The sequence below is a fragment of the Tenrec ecaudatus genome, chromosome 18 (assembly GCF_050624435.1).
Source record: "Tenrec ecaudatus isolate mTenEca1 chromosome 18, mTenEca1.hap1, whole genome shotgun sequence".
NCBI classification, from domain to species: Eukaryota; Metazoa; Chordata; class Mammalia; order Afrosoricida; family Tenrecidae; genus Tenrec; species Tenrec ecaudatus.
In genome coordinates, this window is record NC_134547.1 from 5,100,153 (window position 1) to 5,121,321 (window position 21,169).

The 21,169-nt window shown below is 43.5% G+C and overlaps 1 protein-coding gene, 1 non-coding gene and 1 pseudogene across 2 annotated transcripts; all 3 read left to right on the top strand.

Moving 5' to 3' along the window:
* Positions 1–2,564: 2,564 nt before the first annotated feature.
* Positions 2,565–18,610, top strand: LOC142432284 (zinc finger protein 160-like). The gene is made up of 5 exons (XM_075537421.1): positions 2,565–2,605; positions 5,158–5,246; positions 7,575–7,701; positions 8,198–8,275; positions 11,950–18,610. The coding sequence occupies exons 2-5, from the start codon at positions 5,232–5,234 to the stop codon at positions 13,188–13,190; spliced, it is 1,461 nt and encodes a 486-aa protein (XP_075393536.1). The 5' UTR covers positions 2,565–2,605; positions 5,158–5,231; the 3' UTR covers positions 13,191–18,610.
* Positions 9,891–10,045, top strand: LOC142432800 (U2 spliceosomal RNA; annotated as a pseudogene).
* Positions 18,287–18,419, top strand: LOC142432916 (small nucleolar RNA SNORA5). The gene has a single exon (XR_012781005.1). It is a non-coding gene; the product is annotated as a small nucleolar RNA SNORA5 (small nucleolar RNA).
* Positions 18,611–21,169: the final 2,559 nt, after the last annotated feature.

Sequence of the window (21,169 nt, forward strand, 5' to 3'; positions counted from 1 at the left end):
CTGCACCTCATTTTCCGTCCTCTCCTGGACACAGTCATCTCAAACGAGCATGTCAGGATTTCAACGCTCCAGATCAACTTGACTCCCGGGTGTAATGAGGCTTCTTTGCTCTCACGAACTTGAAAGAAGTCTACTGAAGTAGATTTGCCCAATGCAATACACTGTTTGATTTTTTGACTCCTCCTTTGGATGCTGATTGTGAATCAAAATAAAACGAAATCCTTGAACAACTTCAATCTTTTCTCTCTTTATCATGATGCCACTTATCAATCTAAAGAGAAAATTAGGGACAACACTTGTAAAACATGGATCTTATATGAATCTTGCAGAATACATAAATTTGATTTCTAGTGATTTGATTAATGCTTCTCATTATTTTCTGGAAAATCAGAACTTTCCCTTATGTAGTTGGTGAGCTGTGTTTTCCATGACAGGGATTGTTCACCTTCAGGGATGTGGCCCTGGAATTCTCTCAGGAGGAGGGGGACTGCACGGACCCTGCTCAGATGCCTGTGCCAGGAAGTGATGCTGAAGAACTACAGGAAGCTGGTCTCTCTGGTTGAGCAAAACTTCCCTCCAAAAATTTGGATCTGCCCTTGTATGTATATCTTGTGGATTTTCCCGAGTCTTCTGGAAGCCTGTACCCAGCTGGTGTACAACATTTCCCCCAGATAATGTGCATATAATACAGACAGTAAACATCAGAAATTAATATGAAGGTGGTTTGCATGATTTGGGGGAAGAAAACAAAAGTTGCATAATATGCACAGTATTTCTGGAACAATACGGCACTCTGAAATCTCTGCTTTTATGACAAACGAAGTTGATTTCAGAAAGGAAAAGTTTCAGAATGCAGTATCTAGACTTTAGTCTAACTTTTCAAATGATCTGCTCACTTCATGCTAAGACATTGTTGTTTCCAGAACTCGAGTAACATTAAAAACAAATGGGTTCATTTCATTTAATGCCTACATATGTTATTATTTGTTTTATTGGGGAAAGTGGGTTTTTTTAATTTTTAAATTTATTGTTGTTGCTTTTTAAAATCATTTTTATTGGGGCTTCTTACAGCTTTTATAAAAATCCATACATCAATTGAATTGAACATATTTGCACATATATTGCCATAATTATTTTCTAAACATTTACTTTCTATTTGAGCCCTTGGTATCAGCTCCTCTTTCTTCCCTCCCTCCCCCCTCCCACCCTCGTGACCCCTTGAAAAATTATAAGTCATTATTATTTTCATATCTTACACCCATGCTTTCTCTTGTTCGTCCCCCTCAGGGTCGAACCAATCCACTAAGCTCCAAGTTAGAGAAAAATAAGGTCACTAGAAGGTGGCACTAGCCAGGAGACTGACAGCAACACAGGCCCACTTGTACTTAGAATACATTGAAATGATAAGCTTTTATCTTTTAATGGAATTCACACACCAGAAGGGTCTCACTGATGCTTGACATTACATCAGGTTTCAGGATAATCAGTTATTGACCATGAGCAAGCAGACAAGAACAATAAGGTTAGGCCAGTCTCTGGATGTCTCTTGACTAACAAGATAGCAGAATCTTTTGGCCACTAACAAGCAGGTGAAGCAAATAGAGGATTTTGTGTAGTGTCTGGATGGCTGTACCAGGAGGCATCTGTGGCTAAAATTTGTGTCTCTGAGCAATACAACAAGTTATTAAAAGTCTAAAGGGACACAGGGCAGGGGTGGTGGTGGTGGTGGAAGGCTAACTACCCGAAGTTAGGTTACATTATGATGAAAGTATCACAGTGGCCAATGTAAGAACCTCTCACAACTTTTAAAAAAATCATTTTATTAGGGGCTCATACAACTCTTTTCACAATCCATCCATACATCAATTGTGCCCAGCACATTCGTACAGATGTTGCCATCATCATTCTCAAAACACCTGCTTTCTACTTGAGCCCTTGGTATCAGCCTCTCACAACTCTTTAGCTTTTACTGGAAAATACATAGGAAGCAACTCTTCTCCACTTGACACTAAGACATTCAAGGGTGGCCAAACCTAAAAAGGAGAGACTGAAGGGTGACCTGGTAGCGTAATGCACTACGCTGCGCTGATAAGGTCGGCAGTTCTAATCCACCAGCCAATGGAAGTGAGAAAGCCGAGGCTTTCTGACCCCCTAAAGAGTTTCTGCCTTAGAAACCCACAGGAAGCGTTCTAATCCATCCTATAGGGTCACTGATCTCAGTGGGTTGTGCTTTCAGGGAGCGTCTACGCCAAGTGCCTAGAAGCCTGGTGGCCTGGTGCTTATGCCTGAGGCTGCTAAATTTAAGAAAGGTCCCAAGTTCAAAACGACCTGCCAGCTCCCCAGGAGAAAGATGGGCTTCCTACCGCTGTGACACAGGGTTACAGCCTCGGAAGCTCAGAGGATGGTTGCAACTCTGGGGTCTCTGAGTCAGAAGGGACTCAGAGTTGGCGGAGTCGGCGGGCCCAGCGGGGCGCTGCGGGCCCCGCCCCTTTCCAGGTCGCCCCGCCCCTTTCCAGGTCGCCCCGCCCCTTTCCAGGTCGCCCCGCGCATGCGCAGTGCCCCGCCTTCGCGGAAGCCGCGCGCGCCGAGCCAAGGGCACCCGGAGGTAAATTTCATTCTCTTTGCTCTCACCCCGCGCCTCCCGGCGTCTGCCGTCCACCTGCGACCCGGGCGGTCACTTCCGACCTGTGAAGCCCTCCGCGCGCGCCCCTGGCACCCCGGGGACCCCCGCGGGGGCCTCGAGGCACCGCGACTCCGCTCGGCGCGTCGGCATCCGCGCCCCTTCGGGGTCCAGCGCGCCGAGGTGGGTGGGTACCCGCCTGGGCCTGTCGGCCGGGCCTGGTGGGCGCCTCGCTGGCCGCGTGGTTCTCCAGACAAAAGCCCTGCCAGCCCCCCCACCTGCCAGCGCCCCCCCCGCACCCCCGCCCCCACCCCTGCCCGCGCCGGGTCAAGGGCTCACCGGGGGAGTGGCTGGGCACACACCCCTCTGAGCGGGGCGCGGTGGGACTCCGAGACCCCACCTCTCCCCAGACACCCCGGCTTCAGGAGTACGCCCCCCCAAAAGAAAACCCGGATTTTACTCACCCCTCAAAGCTATGTATTTAAATCTTTTTCCAAACCAGCCGTAACTGCCTTCCAACTAGTCTCTCCCTTACACGTCGTCAAATCTGCGATTCCGTTCTTGGAAACGTTTTGTTTGTTTTTTTCAAACTCCTCTTGTTTGGGTGGCTGACAGCACCTTCCTCGTTTCTGGTTGGTTTTTTGTTTTTTTTTTCTTCTTCACCTCGTCCACGGATCGCTGCCCTTCCACGACTCTCTTCATTCGCGGAAACAAAAAGAAGTCTCGGGGAGGGAGGTCAGGTGAGTCAGGTGCCTGGGGCGAGAGAGGCAGGCTGGGTTTTTGTGCCCGAAAAGGACGCCCTGAGATGGCTGCATTGTTAGCAAGGGCCTTGTCGCAGTGGCAAAACCAGTTCCCCTTCTGCCACAAACTGGGCTTTTTTTTTCCTTTGCAAATTGGACTTTTTTTGTCGTACACCATTACACAATCGATTTTCTCTAAATAGAAAGCTTAATGAACAGTCTGACCTGGTGGAATGAGCTCCAAATGCACTATCCCGCTCACATTAAAGAAAATATATATATATATACACACACACAAATGAGCATCGGGTTGTTTGGGGTACCCCCTGGTATAGAAAAGCCACTTAGCTGCTTCCTTCCACTAGCACTCTCACCTGCTCAGAGAAATGTTAGCATCTGTTTTAGCTGCACTGCTGACAGATCCCCATTCCCATAGCAAGTCTGCCTGAAGGAGTGCCCATTCACTGTGTGAGTCTGATTCTCTTTGTTTCTCTGTCTCCTTCCCTGCTGTGCTGTCTCCACTGTTTACAGCGCTGGACTCTTGCTTGATCTCCTCAGATTTCTCTTTCAAACCACTGTGGGTTTGGCTGCTTCCATTAGCAAGCTCCCTGGCAAATTTAAGATCTGGCCTTCCCAGCAGGAAGACACTCTGACCCATCCCCCTAAGTCACTGGATCCTATTGGGTGGTTTTGCGTTGTAAATTAACCGGGCAGCTTGCTGCTCTCTTGGGGACATAATTCTAAACCGCAGGCCACATATAAAGAGAGAACTGTTGCACTGCACAGGATTCCCAAAATTCTTTTGGGGTGTGGGAGAAAACTAGGTATAGAGCTGGACGCTTCTGGATCGGCTCTCCAGGGCCCCTATGACCTTTTCTCCTAGTCTCCTTGTTTACTTCCTCCGCTGAAGCCAACAGGCTTACCTTTCTCATGGTTGGGGTGAGAATCCCTAATTCCTCATGGCATTCGCCTGGCTGATTTCTCTGCCTAGAACTCGGGTCCCTCCCACTCAAATGGCAAAAGTACCCATCTACCAGGTGGTGGTGGTTGTTGTTGTTTTTCCCCTGCTATCACACTCACAGATCACATCTCAGGGTGAACTTCTCTGTCCCCTATTTAACCTTCCAGCCACACTTGCACCCCCTCTCCTGGTGCATCAAGCCTGCTCTGCAGGTTTCCCTCAGTCCCTACTCTTTGCACTGGCTGGATCCAGGTGACATCATTTCATGGATCCAGGGGAGAGCCAAGCCACAAGGGAAGATGTGCTTGGGCTTGCCGCCTCTCCCTGCACACTGGTTTACTGAGATATTTTGCAAATACATTGCTAGTTTACCCTCCCACAAGGTGAGGTCTCTTCAAATAGTCCAGGTGGTCCCAGTCTCAAGGAAAAAGTAAATGGGCCCCGAGTCATTATAGTTTGCATTCCGTCTGGAGCTCAAGTCTTTGCATCTTCCATTTCTGGGTCTGAGAACCGGGCCTGCTGCGAGGTGACATGAGGGGCTCTCAGTTTCTGCACAGGGTGCGATGTCAGGCTCGGTTGGTGTGGCACCTGAAGGGACGGTCAGTCCAGCCTACAGCTCCCTGCTGTCATGGAATGTGGGCCTCACTTGGCGAGAAGGGCAGTAAGCTCACCGATTGGTCTCTGTGTAGGTGGTTACTGTCTCTGAGTCCGCCTTGGGGCAGTGAGCTGCTGGGACTGTCATGCCCTCTGATGAGGGCGTCCATGGGTGTGTGCTTGAGACACAGGAAAAGGGCATGTTGCCTCTTTGTATTTAACAGCGCATTGTTGGCACCCAGGTTGGATCCTCAAGATTGATCTTGCCTGAGAGTGAAGCTCCGAGGAGAAGGGGGGGAAAACAAAGGCATCTGGAATGACGCTTTCCCAGGTAACAGCTCCCGTGTTATTTATTTATATTTTTTAATGTCTTTTGTTTCATTCTGCAAGAACCAAAAGCAAACTTACTGCCAGCGAGTCAATGCCGCCCCACTGTGGGTTTCCGAGTCTAATTGTTTATGCAGGAATAGAAAGACTGGGTGTTTCTCCCGAGGAGCTGCTGGTGGTTTCGAACTGCCAACCATGTAGATTGCAGCCCAACGCTTAACCACTACACCCCCAGGCCTCTAAATGGCTATGTTTTTAATCGATTGCTATATCCTCTCCTGGCTGAAATGCTGTCCTGAGACTCTCCTCATGCCCTCTGACTCTCCTCATGCCCTCCTGACACGTTTGCTTACATGTACCCTGTTACCCCCCAGGCAGATTCCCTGTCACAGTAACCCAGTGACATAAGACATGGGATGAGGCTCCTCTATTGGGGACCCCAGGCCTGGTGGGAGACAGGGACTGAACGCCCATGGAGGCCTTGAGCCTGTGCAGCAAGAGGGTTTAGGAACCCTGTCTGCCTGCTTTGTCTGCTTTCTGGCCCAGGATTAAAGCAAACATGCACTTGCCTTTGTATTTGGTTTTTCTTTTCTTTTCTTTTTTTTTTACAAATTTACAAATAGCATGCACGCAAGTGTAGCACGCATGATTTGCACAAAAACACAGCATGCGCTGTACTTATTGTAGGAACAGCCAACCATTCTGGAAAAGAAGACATCATGGAAGCCTACTCTGCCTGAATTTCTAATACCTTTGAAGCTAAGCAGGTGAATCTGTGCTTCTGGTTGCAAAATGTCAGTGATTTGAAATTGAAGGGAAAGTTCAACAGCAACAATCAGCAATAGAGGGTGTCTTATTGCGTCATCGGTTGGAAAATCAACCTCCATGCTGAGTCGGAGGCGCCTCTTTAGGTCCCAGCATGTTTAAATCACAGTTCTCCCTTCTCTGACACCAGCTGCCCAGGGAGCTCTTAATCCTGTGCCCCAACCATCCAGAGCAAGACCTGATCTCACAAAGCAAAGACCTGGTCTGCGAGACTGTCAAATCTGCCGTAAACTTTAGGTGCCAGCCAGAAGTCTGGGAAGCCCCTGGGGCTCCCCTACTTCTGATCTACTAGCTACACATTTGAGGGTACCCGCTACACTGTCAGGATATCAGCCACAAGCTCAGGGTGTCCCAGCCAGCTTCTCTCACTTCTGACTTACCGGTTCCTGCTACCTTGGATTCCACCTAGAATAACACAGAAATCCTGGAAAAGTCTGTACTTATGATTACCACTCTATGATAGCAGATGCGTATGAGGATCAGAATAAACAGACAAAAGCACAAGTTCTAGGAAGACTTCTTAATTCAGTTAATTTTAATGTATGTGAGTGTGTGCACAAGACGGTGGGTTTTACAGAACACATGATTTTATAAGTTCAAAATTTTTTTTTAATTTATAGATTCTATTTTTAACAATTGAAACCACATCTTATTTTTCTGTAGCTTAGACATTTAACACTTGAAACAATGTCTTTTCTATAGCTTAGACATTTTTTTTAAATCAGGTATCATGTTAGCCAAGTACAAATCATTATGTATGTGCATGCTAATTTAATGACCAATGTTATTGTTCCTGAACTTTACTCAGGTAATCTCTTTGGAATCCCTTTGTGACCCTTTTATTTAATGCTCTATCTGTTAATTCACTGCTGGCTTACTTAAGTTCATTTCTGAAGCCCACCCACCTGACCTCCGATGCCAGCCCTCCCCTTGATTTAGCTGTATGAACTGAGGAGAGAATTTTCATCTCTGTGACAGAGTTGTGACCTCTGTAAACTCAGAACAAATGCATTTCTCATGGAAAGCTACATCAGATGAGCTCATTCGTGGTGAACGTTTAGGATAATACTTAGCAAATGGTAGATGTCCGTAATGTTTTAGTAGTTGCTATTCATCACCACAGTGTTCTGAGTTTCTTTAGAGCCAGAGTTGGCTTTTGTCACCCTTGGAGACACCATTCCTATAGCTCAGCTGAGAAACTTTAAGTGTCACTTGGTGCGCATAATATATAGTCTAGTACTTCTACATAAAATGAGCCCCCCCCCCGTGGGACTTATTTGCATGTTTAGATTTCTCTTATGTTCCACAAAATTGAAATCCTCAGGAACTGAATAAATTTCATGTCTTCTACTTGGAAACTATAATGTTTTATTATAGGGATATATAAGTTACTCCACATTATCACATGTGAAATTAGTCTGTGTACCTTTCTTATTTTCCATTTTGTATGGGAAAAAAAAAACTCTCTCTCCCTTGTCCACTTGGTGGACTGTGTTTCTCACTCCAGGGACTGCTGACCTTCCGGGATGTGGCTGTAGATTTCTCCGAGGAGGAGTGGGACTGCCTGGACCCTGCTCAGAGGGCTCTGTATTGGGACGTGATGCTGGAGAACTACAGGAACCTGGTCTTCCTGGGTGAGCATCACTGCTTGTCAGAAATGAGGGTCTGCCTTCATGAATGTTTGCATTTTACCTTGTAAGTTTCTGCTCAGCCTCTACTCTGCTGGATGGCGTTTGAAATCGGCATTCTTAAAGCAGGGATGGAAATTGGCTCTAAAATCCAAAGCTTCAGAAGGATCTATTTGAAAAGCTTCACACCATGGACATAATTGCTGGTTACAAGCCTTAAGTAGCCACACAAGCTTAGGGCCAACTTTTGATAGAACTCTTTGACTGGATTTCTGTCCTTTTGTTTGCATAGTTATTGCAAGAGGACTGGATCTCTCCATATTTAGTGCATTCCCTAAAGCATTAAGCAGGAGGCAACAGTGGATGATGAATGGCTGACATGTTTCATAGGGACCTCTGTGGTGCCCTAACCCTAACAAGTGGCTTGGTTATTCATCTGCAGAAGCTAGCTCAACATCATATTCTTCTTCTTCTTCTTCTTTTTTTTTGTTCTTAAAATCAGGAATATCTTCTGAGATGAATCTTATGTTCTTTCGGAAGAAGGAAACCTCAGCGTGCCTGAAAGTGGGGAAAAATCCAGGTAAGGTGGGAGTGTATCGAGATATTAAGAGGTCAGATGATTAGAGAAGAAAACGCACCGTTAGAGATTGCTTGACCAAACTTTTCCAAAATGGGAAGACACACAGTACTTTTGTAGCAAGGTTATTTCTGATGAATTCTCGAAGGGGATTTTTTTTTTCTTTCCCACTCTCTGCTTGTCCCTCCATTGTCACAGTCTTCAGGCATAGAAAGTTCATCCCCTTGGTGGAACTCTAGCCCAAGCAGAGCTGAAAGCACGGCCTTTGTCGTGCGCGGTAGAACACTCTATTGTGGTCCTTGTGAGGTCTTTCTTGGCCGTGGTTTTGAGACAGACCAGGTGGGCCGGTTCCACCTGGGTGCTCCTTCTGCAGTTGATCTTACCTCATTGTCAGTCCTTGGTTTCTAAAGCCCAGCCCGAGACCTTCACCCTGAAGTATTTATCCAGACTCTGTGCTCATTGAAGACCCTCTCAGGAGCTGTCGAAGCATTACTGTCTCTTCCATTGCAGATATGGCCCAAAGAAATTGCACAAGGCTTTCTCAGGACCTATCTTTTCAAATCTTCCACCATTTCTTCTAGTTTTCTATACTGGTTAAGAAGCGTATGTGACAGAATGGATTAGATGTTCTGAGATTTTCTCTCAAGAGTGCTCTAAAAATTGTAGACAGATACTATCTTAGAATTACAGTCCTAGGTGGCAATCATCTCTATCTTTCTAAGTCTTTCTAAAATCTACACCTGATTACTATTGCAGGGCACCCAGCCCCTTCCTAAGGACCCCATCAATTCTGACTCCCCATACTTTACTCCCATATCTCAGACTTTCCTTCCTCCAGCTCTCTCTATAGACAAGAATCGTTGAAAAACCTTGACTCTTCTGGGTTTTCGTATTCTCCATGTGTGTGATTCCTTTTCCTCTGAAATTTTCTTTTGAAGTACGCATTGCTGCTGTTCGGTTCTGTCAGGCCAGCTCTGATTCACAGGGACCCGGTGTACAACAGAATGAAACCCTGCTTGGTCGTGTGCCATCACTGGCATTCTGTGTGGGAGCTCATTTTGCAGCCACTGTGTCCGTCAGCTTGTTGAAGGTCTTCTTATTTCTCAGTGACCCTCTACCCGCCAGGGAATGGTTCCTCCCAATAACATGCCCAACGCGCACAAGGTGAAGTTTCACCTTCGTCGAAGGACCATTCTGACTGTAATTCTTCTGACCCAAATCTTTTGCGTTCTTCCGATAATCACGGCATATTCGATATGTTTCTCCAACGCCACAATTCAAAGGCATAGATTCTTTCTCAGTCGTCCTTATTCATTGTCCAGGTTTTGAGTGCACGTGGGGTGATTGAAAGTACACACACCTAGCACAGCTTCTGAAATGACACCCTGTCTTTCTTTTATGAAATGAGCGTTGGTGTTGTAATCAGTTACATGTTGGACTCCTAAACACAACGTCAGCAGTTTGAACCCTCCGTACAGCTTGTGGAAGAAAGATGAGACTCTGCTCTCGTAAGATTACAGTCTCTGAGAGCCTAGTTTCTAGTCTGTCCTGTCGCGTTGCTGGAAGTCCAAGCCAACTTGATGGCAATGTGTTGTTTGAGGTTTCTTTTGGGATACTCATCGCTTCTCAGCCTTTTGGCTAAGATCAAGTGTAGTATCTTTTGGGATACTCTATCCTTTAGGTGATGGGTAATTTGAGGTGAAAGTCTCCAAAGAGGGAGCTTACTGAGTACAATTAATATATAACAGTATTATCTTGCTGAATGCAAAAATGCTTCTGGAAGCCAGTGAGTAAAGGGATCAACGTGCTCTAGGAAGCTGAGACAGAAAGGCTCACAGGAGTCAGACTGATAAGTGTTTCCAGGGGTTTCCCAAGAGCTGTGTGCCAGCACGGATGGGATACATAGTAGTATTCCTTTCTTTGGGACAGTAGTTACATTTAGTTGTATTAGGAGGAACGGTGACCATGCTTACAACTTCCGCCTTTGAGGCTTTTATCCGAACACACATCCATGTGTGTGACTTTGTTCATTCTTCTTCCACCAATAGTCTTTTGATGGTCTTCCACTTAGGCAGTTGAAGAATGCCCCCATTATTGAACTCTGCTGTCATTTGTTTGAGTTTACCCTTGGAAGCGGCTCCTGTGTTGATCTTGTGGTTTCTTGTTTTTACATCTCCGTCGTTATTGGTTACATGTTTTTCACAATCCGTGTTCTACATTAAGTGGTTGACACCGGCTGCTTATGGAGGTGCAGGACTGAATAATAAATATCACTTTAACAGTTGTACAAGATTTCCTAGGTGCGGGCTGAGGGTTATGAATCACCACTCATGTTCCAAAAACCCATGTAACTTAGGAAATTTTGCTTCAGCAGGCTCTTACATAGTCCTCTTGCCTTTCTTTCACAGATTCAGTACTGACTTGCAAAGTTTGCTTTTTCCACCAAACGGTTCGTTGAATTCTTAACTGAGCAATTTTCATTATCCATAGAATACACTACATGTGTTAAGTCACTGCCTTCATCTGAGAAAGTCTTTAGAATTGGCATGCCACAAGCTACTTGACTTCTTCTGTGATATACTATAAATTCCCAAAACACAGCTTATTCGGTGGTGATCAATGGGGCATATGTGCTGGATAGCAACCAAAGCTCTCGCACATGGAATTTCTACCCAAGAGAAAAGCAGCCGCCTAAACCCTGTTTGAGGATGGCAAATGTACAGCAGTGTGGCAGGCTGCCAACTCTGAACAGGGCGGGGCTGCGTATTTCCGAAACAGGTCAAAATCTCACACTGAAGAGATTTTGATTGTGTGAGAGTCTGCTTGCTTGACTACGTGTATGCTCCTTCAGCCCAGACTGAGCTGTTTCAAGCTGGCTAAAATCGCGGTTGTGAAAGGCCTATTCTGCATAGGTATAAATTGCTTTAAAAATAGGTATTCAGGAAAATAAATTAATTAAAAAATAAGTATTCAGAAAAATATTGTTCTGACGGTGGTGTTTTCTTTAAAAAAATTGTTTTTACTTGTGCTGTTTCTTGGTTTGCAATTCTGTATCTCCCTTATTTATTTTATTCATTAGATAACTTTAATGTGGATTATTTCCGTTAATGTAGGTCCTTGGTTGGCACTTGATTGGGTATAATAATTCTACATTGGCATGCATTAATCTAATATTTGTTTTCACTTAAGAGGCAGCAATGAACTATACTTGCTGTTGTGTGCTTTAAAATAGTGGTGAAAAATGACATTTTCTCTTATGGTTTACTTGTATTTTTCATACCAGACATGGTATATTCATACAGCATTTGGAACTTAGTTTCCTAGAAAATAATTTGAAATGCGTGTAATCATCCTTCTTTTCTTTCTTTTAATGATATCTAACTGTCTTTGGTGAACCTTTCCAAGTAAACTAGGTTCCTACTCGACAATTTTTATGTAAATTGTTCATTGACCTCAGTTAACTATTCCACATTGTTTCTGTCTGTTTCTTCCATGGTGATCACCCTTTATTGAGAAGTAGTATTAACTTTGTGTTCCTAAACGTTTGAAGACCATAGTGAAGAAGTTTTCATAACTGTTCTTCTCAAGTTCTCTTGTGATATAAAATTAGGTTTTTCAATATGAAGTATTTTCCAGCGATTGTTAATTGGGGCCCTGTGGTTCTTTATATCTTTTAGATGTCTCTTCTAAATGTTTAATCAAGGAGTTGTCACCAAGAAAGATCAATAATAAAAGAGAGCTATGTCAGACAGTAATGTTGGAAGGACATGAAAGGTGTGGCATCAGGAATATTGACTTCCAGCAAGCCAGAGACAATGGGTTTGAGAGTCAGTGTGGAAATAGGAGGAATGACAAAGAAGTAATTACCGTCCTCAAGAAATTTCTCACCAGTAGAAGAGATCAGCGTGTAAGAGTGGATGCCCAAACCAAGTGCATGATATGTATTGAGAAAAACACCGAATCAAACTTCGAGTCACACCTGGGTGAAATGCCACCGTTTCAACCTGATCGAGGAGAGAACGCTATCAACGGTGGCGCTTCGATTCCACTGCTTCAGAATATTGCTACCGGTGTCCAACCCGACGTTCAGAATGAGTATGGGGAAGTTTTCACACATACTTCATTGCCTAATCACTGGGAAACCCATACCAGAGAAACGCTTCGTGAATGCAATGAATGTGGAAACCCCTTTATCCAACAGCCAGTCTTCCCCAGTCATGAGCGAACTCCTTCTGTGCAGATACCTCATGAGTGTAGCGAGGGTGTCAGCGCCTTTTATTGTGGCTCAAACTTGACTAAAGATCAAAAGGTGCACACCAGGAAGAAGCCATATCAGTGTAGTATATGTGACAAAGTCTTTAGCCAAAAAGGACACCTTGCAGTTCATCTGCGGATTCACACAGGAGAGAAGCCTTATAAATGCAATGTATGTTGCAAATCCTTCACCTGTGGTTCAAACTTAACTAGACATCAGAGAATCCATTCCGGCGAGAAGCCATATAAATGTAATGTGTGTGGCAAAGACTTCAGTGGACCTTCGGACCTTACCGCTCATGAGAGAATTCATACTGGAGAGAGACCTTACAAGTGTCACGAGTGTGGGAAGGCCTTTATCCGGAAAACAAAGCTCGTGGAACATCAGAGGACTCATTCTGGAGAGAAACCTTACAAATGTAATCAGTGTGGGAAGGCCTTTACCCTCAGAGCCACGCTTGTAGAGCATGAGAGAATCCACTTGACGCAGAGGCCTTACAAATGTAAGGAATGTGGCACATCCTGTAACTCAGCTTCCCACCTTACTAGACACCAGAGAATCCACAGCGGAAACAAACCCTATCATTGTAATATATGTGGTATGGAATTTAGTCAGAATTCAAATCTCACCGTCCATCTGAGAATACATACAGAAGAGACCTGACAAATGAAATGAATGGGACAAGGATTTGAGCCGTCGATCTATCTTTTTTGGGGTCATGAGACTTTATACTAGAGGGAAATTAACAAAGATCATGGAAAAGTCTTTCATTGTTCAAACCTCAGTAGACATCAAAGAATCCGTTCTGGAGCGAAAACATGAATGTATGTGGCAAGGTCAAAGCCTTACAGCTCAGAATTCATACTGGAGAGGAACTTTGGTAACATGAATGTGATAAGGCTTTTTTACCCAAAGATCAAAAGATGTAGAACATCAGACAATTCATGGTCGAGAGAAACTTGACCGGTATAATAAGTGACAAAACCTTTAAATAAGGCTGAATACTCAATAGATGCCATAAAGTTCATCTAAGAGTGAAGTCATAAATGTAGTCTATAAAGTCATTACTTAAATTTTCAGGTTGCCAAACCATTCTGTAGTGAGATACATTTCCTATATTTGATATACCTTTATCGAATTCTGTATATTTTGAGTCCAGAGAGAATTTAAAAGAGACCTTATAAACATTGTGATAAATCTTTTTTTTTAACTTCAGTTTCTTACACATCAGACTAATACACATCATAGAGTTCATACTGAAGAAACTATATAAATATAAGTATGTGAAATGGACTTTAGTCAGAATTTAAATCTTACAATTTGTCGAAAATCCATACAAGAGAGAAAAGTTACAAATAAAGTAGCAAAACATCGAATTTGGGATGAATCCTCATTTAAAAAAACAGAAAATCCATGGGAGTGAAAAATTACAAATGCACTGTATAAGGTAAGGTCATAAAATGCACCTTCTAAATCATTTGAGAATTTATTCTGGAGAGAAACTTTACAAGTCTTTTTCTATTTGGTAAGCTTTTCTCAAGTGTTTACGTGTTTGAGATCCAGAGAGAATTTACATTAGAAATAAACATTATAAATGTAAACTGTGTTAACTCATTTTTCTGATGTCACAATTCATTGCTATATTTTTTCATAAATAATACACATCAAGTGTATGAGAATGGTGAAATTAAGTAAAATAGTTCTAGCATAGTGCAACATGCATATTCTGTGCATTTTTTGTAACATTTCCAGAAGTAAATTTCTACCTCATTAACTGACCTCTCATCTTAAATATATATCAAACTCACTATCATTGAGTAGATTCCAACTCATCCACCATACAGGACAAAATGGTGCTGCCCCCTGTGAGCTTCAGAGGCCATGAAACTTTAAGAGCGGACACATCTTGCTCCTGTGGAGCAATTGGGTTTGAACTGACCTTATGGGCAGACCAGTGTGTAACCTTTTAGTACAAATCATATTCTGTTTTTTTTAATTCCCTGATTATGTTTATAAAAATCCAGAAATGTTACCTTTGATCAAAGTTACATTAAAAGGTATAAACCATCGTCAAGAGTTTGACAGTCCTCCAGTAGTTAGAAAGTTAACAAGCAAAATTGTGTGTATGTTTCCGTGAATGTAAGGTGTAAATAGAGCTCAACAGTCGAACATGCAAACCTTAGTCAATTGGCTTAAAAAAAAAAAAAAGATTCTTACTACTTACACATCTCACATTTCAATTTCCTGGTCTCTACAGGAATTAATCAGTTACTGATTGCAGTGTGCATATTTTTCAGTTTATAGGCCTGCATCTTACTGTTTATAAATGGTTTTATTGGGACATAATCCAGGTGTACAATTCAGTAGTTCAATCATTACCACAATAGATCAATCAATTCAGTAGTTCAGTCATTACCACATTCTTGTATTCCTTGTTATTAGCTCTCCATTCCCCACCCCCAACTTCCCCTGCCATCAATCTCAAGTTTCTTAAAAAGGACACCCCCATTTCAGTTTTAGTAAACTTTCCAAAGTTGAGAGTACGTTCTCACAACCCCTTTTATAGGGTGGGATGCAGGTGTTATTCTAAAATGATCTGTATTAACTGTAGGCATACAACCTTTTCTAAGTTTCCAATGTAGACTAACATAAACCTGTGTGTGATTTCCTGAACTCGGATCGTGCAAGGAATGAAGTGCAAGTCTTCTACGACTGACTCCAACCTGAAAGATAGGAAGAGGGGAAAAGCAAGCATCAAGGAGTTGTCAAGAAACGGGTTGTCCAGTGCCTGTTTGTGAATGGACAAAAGAGAAAAAGCTGGAAAATCCTCTGAAAAAGCACTGACGTCATGTTTCCAAAGCAAGTGACCTCAGCAGGAGAGTGACTTGGAAAAGTGGAATCTTTCTCCAGGAGAACACAATTAAGCATCTCCGCTGTCTCAATTCAGATCGAAGCAAGGCTTCCGGCAAGTGGCAGAGGAATCCCTTGTGTCAAGGCAGGTTTCAACGCGGTTTCAAAAATTGTGAAAAAGATTGCTTTTCCATGAGATGAGAACCATTGTAGGCCAGCTCTTCCACGTGACCATGAGCAAAAGGTGTTTGACTTTTGCCAATCTGTCACCAAAGAAAAATCTCTGAATGCGTTATGTCACAGGAAAGCTCCAACCTTGTATGTCACAATGTATGTAATTAATACGGACAAAGTCCTGGTACCTTTTCACATGGTTGTCACCAGGATTGTAGCTGCTTCAGTACCCAAACCTAGCTGTCTGGTACAACCCCTAAGCATAAGGGGACTTGCTCTACTCTGGTCCTTAGTTGCTTTTCAAATCGGGTGAAATCAAAGCCAAGGATAATAGTTAAGAGGATTAGTAATGGCCTGTGTGTTAGTCTGGATAGGCTAGAGAAATCTATAGAACCGCTTATGTGTATAAGAGAGAGTTTTATATAAAGGGTAATTAATTGTACATTAAGCAAGCATCCCAGTCCCATTTCAAGCCCCATAAGTCTGATATTAGCCCATATGTCCGTTAGCAGTCTAGAAAATCCTCTTCAGACTCACAAAACACATGCGATAACGCCGAATGCAGGAAGATCACAGGCCAGTGGGTGGGAAGTCTTGTGGGTCCAGTGGTGGTGTAAGCATCTCAGCACTGGCAGGGGTCTCTACGTGGCTTCTCTGGCTTCAGAGGTCTGGTTGCATCAGGGTAGGTCCACGTGGCTTCACAAGCTCAGGGCACTAGTGTAGTTCCATGTGTCTTGTCAGCTGCAATGTCTCCCAGGGAGTGAGCAGAGAGAGAGTCTCTGCCTCCAACAAGGAAATCCAGGAATTCCCAGGAGAAGGCCATGCCCACACAGGCCTCATTGGCTATGATCCGATTGACAGGCTAGACTCCACCCCTTCCCTCTTAATCCTCAAATTGGCACCAGATTATGTAACTACCACACCCTGTAAAAAAAAAAAAAGAAAAGAAACCTCCAGTGGTAATTCATTATGCTAAGATGGGCTAGATGAACTATGAATTACAAAGGTATAGGTAGATAAATGTTATAGAGCAAGGCAGGGAGGGTTCTTTTGGAAGAAATCGTCCTCAATATTTACTGCCAACACAGCCCACCAAGAAAATAATGTCTGTTATTGATTAACTGGTGGCATAAAGGGTTACACGTCCGGCTTCTGACCCGAAGGTCAGCAGTTTGGAACCCTCAGGGGAAGAAAGATGATGCTTTCTACTCCTGTAAAGAGTTACAGCCTCAGCTCTTCCCATAGTGGCCTGAGGTGAGCTGCCAAAATAGTTCACGACTCACTTGCCCCAGAAAACCTCACAAAATCATGCACATCAGAGGGTCGGATCTTCGGGTCCCTTTTAAGAACGCCCATGAAATGCCCAGGCCACCAAGGCTCTGCATATCTGGAGGGCCACCAAATATTTGAAAGATGTCACTTTGCAGAAGCAGTGTGCCCTTCCGATAGTACAGTGGCGGCGTTGGTAGGTGTGCCCAGGTCACATAGTGGGGTTGGGCCCAGGGTTGTTGACCCCAAAAGAGGGCTGAATGTTTGTTTCACGTCCTTAAAAACACAGAGAGTCATGCTGAACTTAAGGGTCTAAATGTGGGTTCTCTGATCACTGAGCCCATCCAGGTACACAAAGCCCCCAAGATGCACGACTGGACTTACACAGAGCTCATAGTGAACCCATCCAAGAGCTCCTGCCACATTGAGATGAGCCCTACTGCAAAGGAACAGACTGTCCTAAACCAGAAGAGAAGGTAGCACAGGTTTCCCAGAAGACACTGAAGAAGCAAACACGGGTGGCTCCAGAGTAAATTAAGCTTAAAAGTTAATCAATGATAACACAGGGGGTGGGGACGTTACGGTCTCAGAAACCCACACGAGAAGTTCTACTCGGCCTTACCAGATCACCGTGAGTCCGAACTGATGATGGCGCTGAATTGCTTTGTTTTCGCTCACATAACGCTCATACCTGGAGACCCTCTCTGGAAGCTGCCACCATTAACTACCCAATAATTCGAACTTTCATCGGGAGAGGGAGTGGATGATTGAATGAGATGGGCGAGTGGATGCCGCTGGGCTCACAGGTTGACAACATCAAGCCAACTGAATTGGGTAGCATTTATGGAAGACTGCAACTGGGTGACTTCTGTCTAGGGTAAAGAACCCCATAAACCAGGGGGCCTCAAACTTTTTAAACGGGGTCAGTTCACTGTCCCTCAGACCCATGGGAGGGCCAGACTATAGTTTAAAAAAAAAAACTATGAACAAATTCCTGTGCACAATGCACATATTTTGAAGTGAAAGAACCAAACGGGGCAAAAACACCCGGCAGGCCAGATAAATGTCCTCGGCGGGCAGCATGTGGCCCGCGGGCCATAGTTTGATGACCCCTGCCAGAAAAGCTGGGGTTGTATACAAGGAGAATGAGGAAGAGCTGAACATTGGACAGAGATAAAGCTGCCAAGGACAGCAATATTGATAGCATCAGTTCAGAAGTCACAAGTGAGCGTAGTTGGCCAGCTCTGAGATGATGATGGTGTTAGGTGCCGTTGACTTGGTTTGGGTTATTAGCGACCACAGCACAGCAAAACACTCAGTCCCGTGACATCCTCACTGTTCATATATTTGAGCTCATTGTTGTGGGTGTCCGGCCTAGCATCATTTCTTAGGGACTTGTAGGTTTTTGTGTCTCTTATCTCTGGTTCAACATGGTGTCTCGCTGCTCAGTTCACAAGAATAATTGCTGCAGCTGTGTCAAATTCAGTGCCTGCCCCACCCATGGCTGGCACTGGCCCAAAAGGCTGCCACAGAGACACTGTAACTCATGGGCCCTGTTCCTCTGGTGAGCTTCAGGGATACATTTTGTTACAGACATTAAAAAAAAAAAAAGAATAATTGCAAACTGTTATCAGAAAATTGCAACAGATATATTTTGTATAGGACTTTTGATTAACCAGTATATAATTTTGGTTAAATTTCAAGTAATAAAAAAAATCAGTACTTCAAGTGAAGTATCCATGTGAACAAAAATAGAAATTTAGGTCAGAAATTTAAAAATAAATAAATTGGCACAGTGCACTTAAAACAATGTGTGGGTTTTTTTCCTTCAGTTTGTAAAAATGTGGCCTTAAAAGAGAGACATGGGGGGGAGGGAGGGGGGAGAATGAGGAGCTGCTATCAAGGGCTCAAGTAGAAAGTAAATGTTTTGAGAATGATGATGGCAACAAATGTGCTTGACATAATGGATGGATTGTAATAAGAATTGTATTAGCCCCCAATAAAATGATTTAAAATTTTATTTTAAAGAGAGACACGGGGTCCCCCTCCTCTCTCGCTGCCCTTTGCCGCCCTGCTTGCTGGAATGCTGCACCTGCTTCCAGGGGAGGCCCCATGTAGTCCACCTGCGCCTGAGCGCTGCCATGTTTCCATTGAAATTGGATCCACGTGATTCTGCCACTGCCAGCTTGTGATCTCTCTTCTTTTCTCACCTTTCTATGTCATTAGCCTGGAGCCATGTGAGTCTGTAGAGGGCTCTGGCTAGCATCCGACCCATTCACTTAAGTTGGACCGACTGGGCTGCCTTCTTAATATAAGATTAATTCTTGATATAAAACTCTCTCATATACATAGGAAAGGGTACCCCCCAAAATGGAATTACTTCTCAAAACTATATATTTTTAAAACAAAACAGCCTTTTCACCTTCAACGTACTCTCCATTACACTTAATACATTTGTCAAATGTGCGATTCCATTCTTGGAAACGTTTTTCAAACTCATCTGTTTGAATGACTGACAGCACCGCCCTCGTTTTTTCCTTCACCTCTTCTACATCATCAAATTGATGTCTTCATGTTCCTTTTTACATTCCATGGAAACGAAAAGAAGTCACACAGAGCAAGGTCAGGTGAGTCAGGTGCGTGGGGCAAGAGAGGCATGCTGTTTTTCGCAAATAACTGGCACACTGAGATGGCTGTGTGAGCAAGTGCATTGTCATGGTGGCAAAACCAGTCCCCTTTCTGGCACGAATCGGCCCTTTTTTGTCACACATTGTTAGGCAATCTTTTCAGAACCTCTAAATAGAAAGCTTGATGAACAGTCTGACCTGGCAGAACAAACTCCAAATGCACCATCCCCCTCACATAAAAAAATAAAAAAAGAGCATCATCTCGATCTTGGATATCACTTGGCGGTCTTTATTGGGGCGAGATGACACTGGATTGATAGATGTTTGTTTTCAAGCTTGTAAGAATAGCACCATGTCTTGTCACCAGTAATGACCTTGGGGGGAAAGTCTAGGTGGCTTTGCTGCTGTTCTTTCAAAGCACAGTATGTTTCCACTCCACACTCTTTCCTGGTCAGCAGAACCCGAGACACCAATTTCACAGAGACCCTTCTTGTTCCCAAATCTTCCATTAAAATTTGCTGAAATGAGCTCCAAGAGGGTCCAGATAACTTCCCCATCTCTTCAATGGTCCGACAACAGTGTCAAGCAGAAGTGAATGAATTTTATCAACATGTTTGCCCATTCAGGAAGCTGACTGATGTTCAGAACAAGCTTTGTCATCAGTCAACATTTCACCTTTTTTGAAATGAGAAAGCCATGAGTACACATGAGTTTTTCCCATAGGGCTGCCCTTTTCAGCCATTACAAGGACAACCGTTTCTGTGGCATTTTTCCTCAGCAAGAAATATTTCACAGCTTCATGCTGTTCTCTTAAATTAGCCATCACACACACACACACACACACACACACACACACACACACAAAACGAGGTTTAAGCAAAACTGCTTTGACGAAAAAATTCACTGTGACCAGGGAGAAACTTCCCAGGCGATGCCACTGGGTGCACTAACTCAGAGAAAGTTGCTTGATGCTCACTTATTGGGAAAAAATGTGTACTACGAAAGCTCTGCCCAATGGAGCCTTTTCCCCTCATTTTTGTGTGTTTGGGGGGTAACCCTCATATGAGTGTCACTAGTTTTGTTTCTGTAGATAACCCAGCCTGATGCAAACGTCTTTTACTTTTTTCTAGTTGTATAAACAAAAGTGGGTCTCCCTGAAAAACTGCTTATTCTTCAGACGAAAAGAAATACAAATGCATTTTACATGCTTTGTTCTTCAGACATGATAGAATGTTTCCAATTGTTAAAAATGTATTCAGTAAAATAGATAATGACTTGTAAGTTAAAAAAATACACTTTCTAGTTATTCTCAGAAATTAAAGACTGGAGCAAAATATGTCACTAAAATTTTATCTAAATCAAGTTTGGAATAAAATGAAGAATCACACAATACAATTTATCTCTATTTTGAAGTTGTTGGGTTTTGCCCCCCAAAAGTTTATCTTTTTAAGCAAAACTTGGTGAGTTACAATACCATATACCTGAGCCCTTTAAGGAACCCGCTGGTGCTGTCTGATATGCTCCATAAGAGAAACGCGAGGCTGTCTGCTCCTTTAAAGGTTTAGTCCCAGAACCCTACATGGTAGTGTTTGTTTATTTGTTTAGGTTTTTATCTTATTTATTTAGAAAGGAGGTCTGGTGGCCTTGTAGAGTAAGCATTGGGCTTATGTTCTTTTAAAGATTTACGGTCTTGGAAACCCTTTTGGATCGCGATGAACCAGA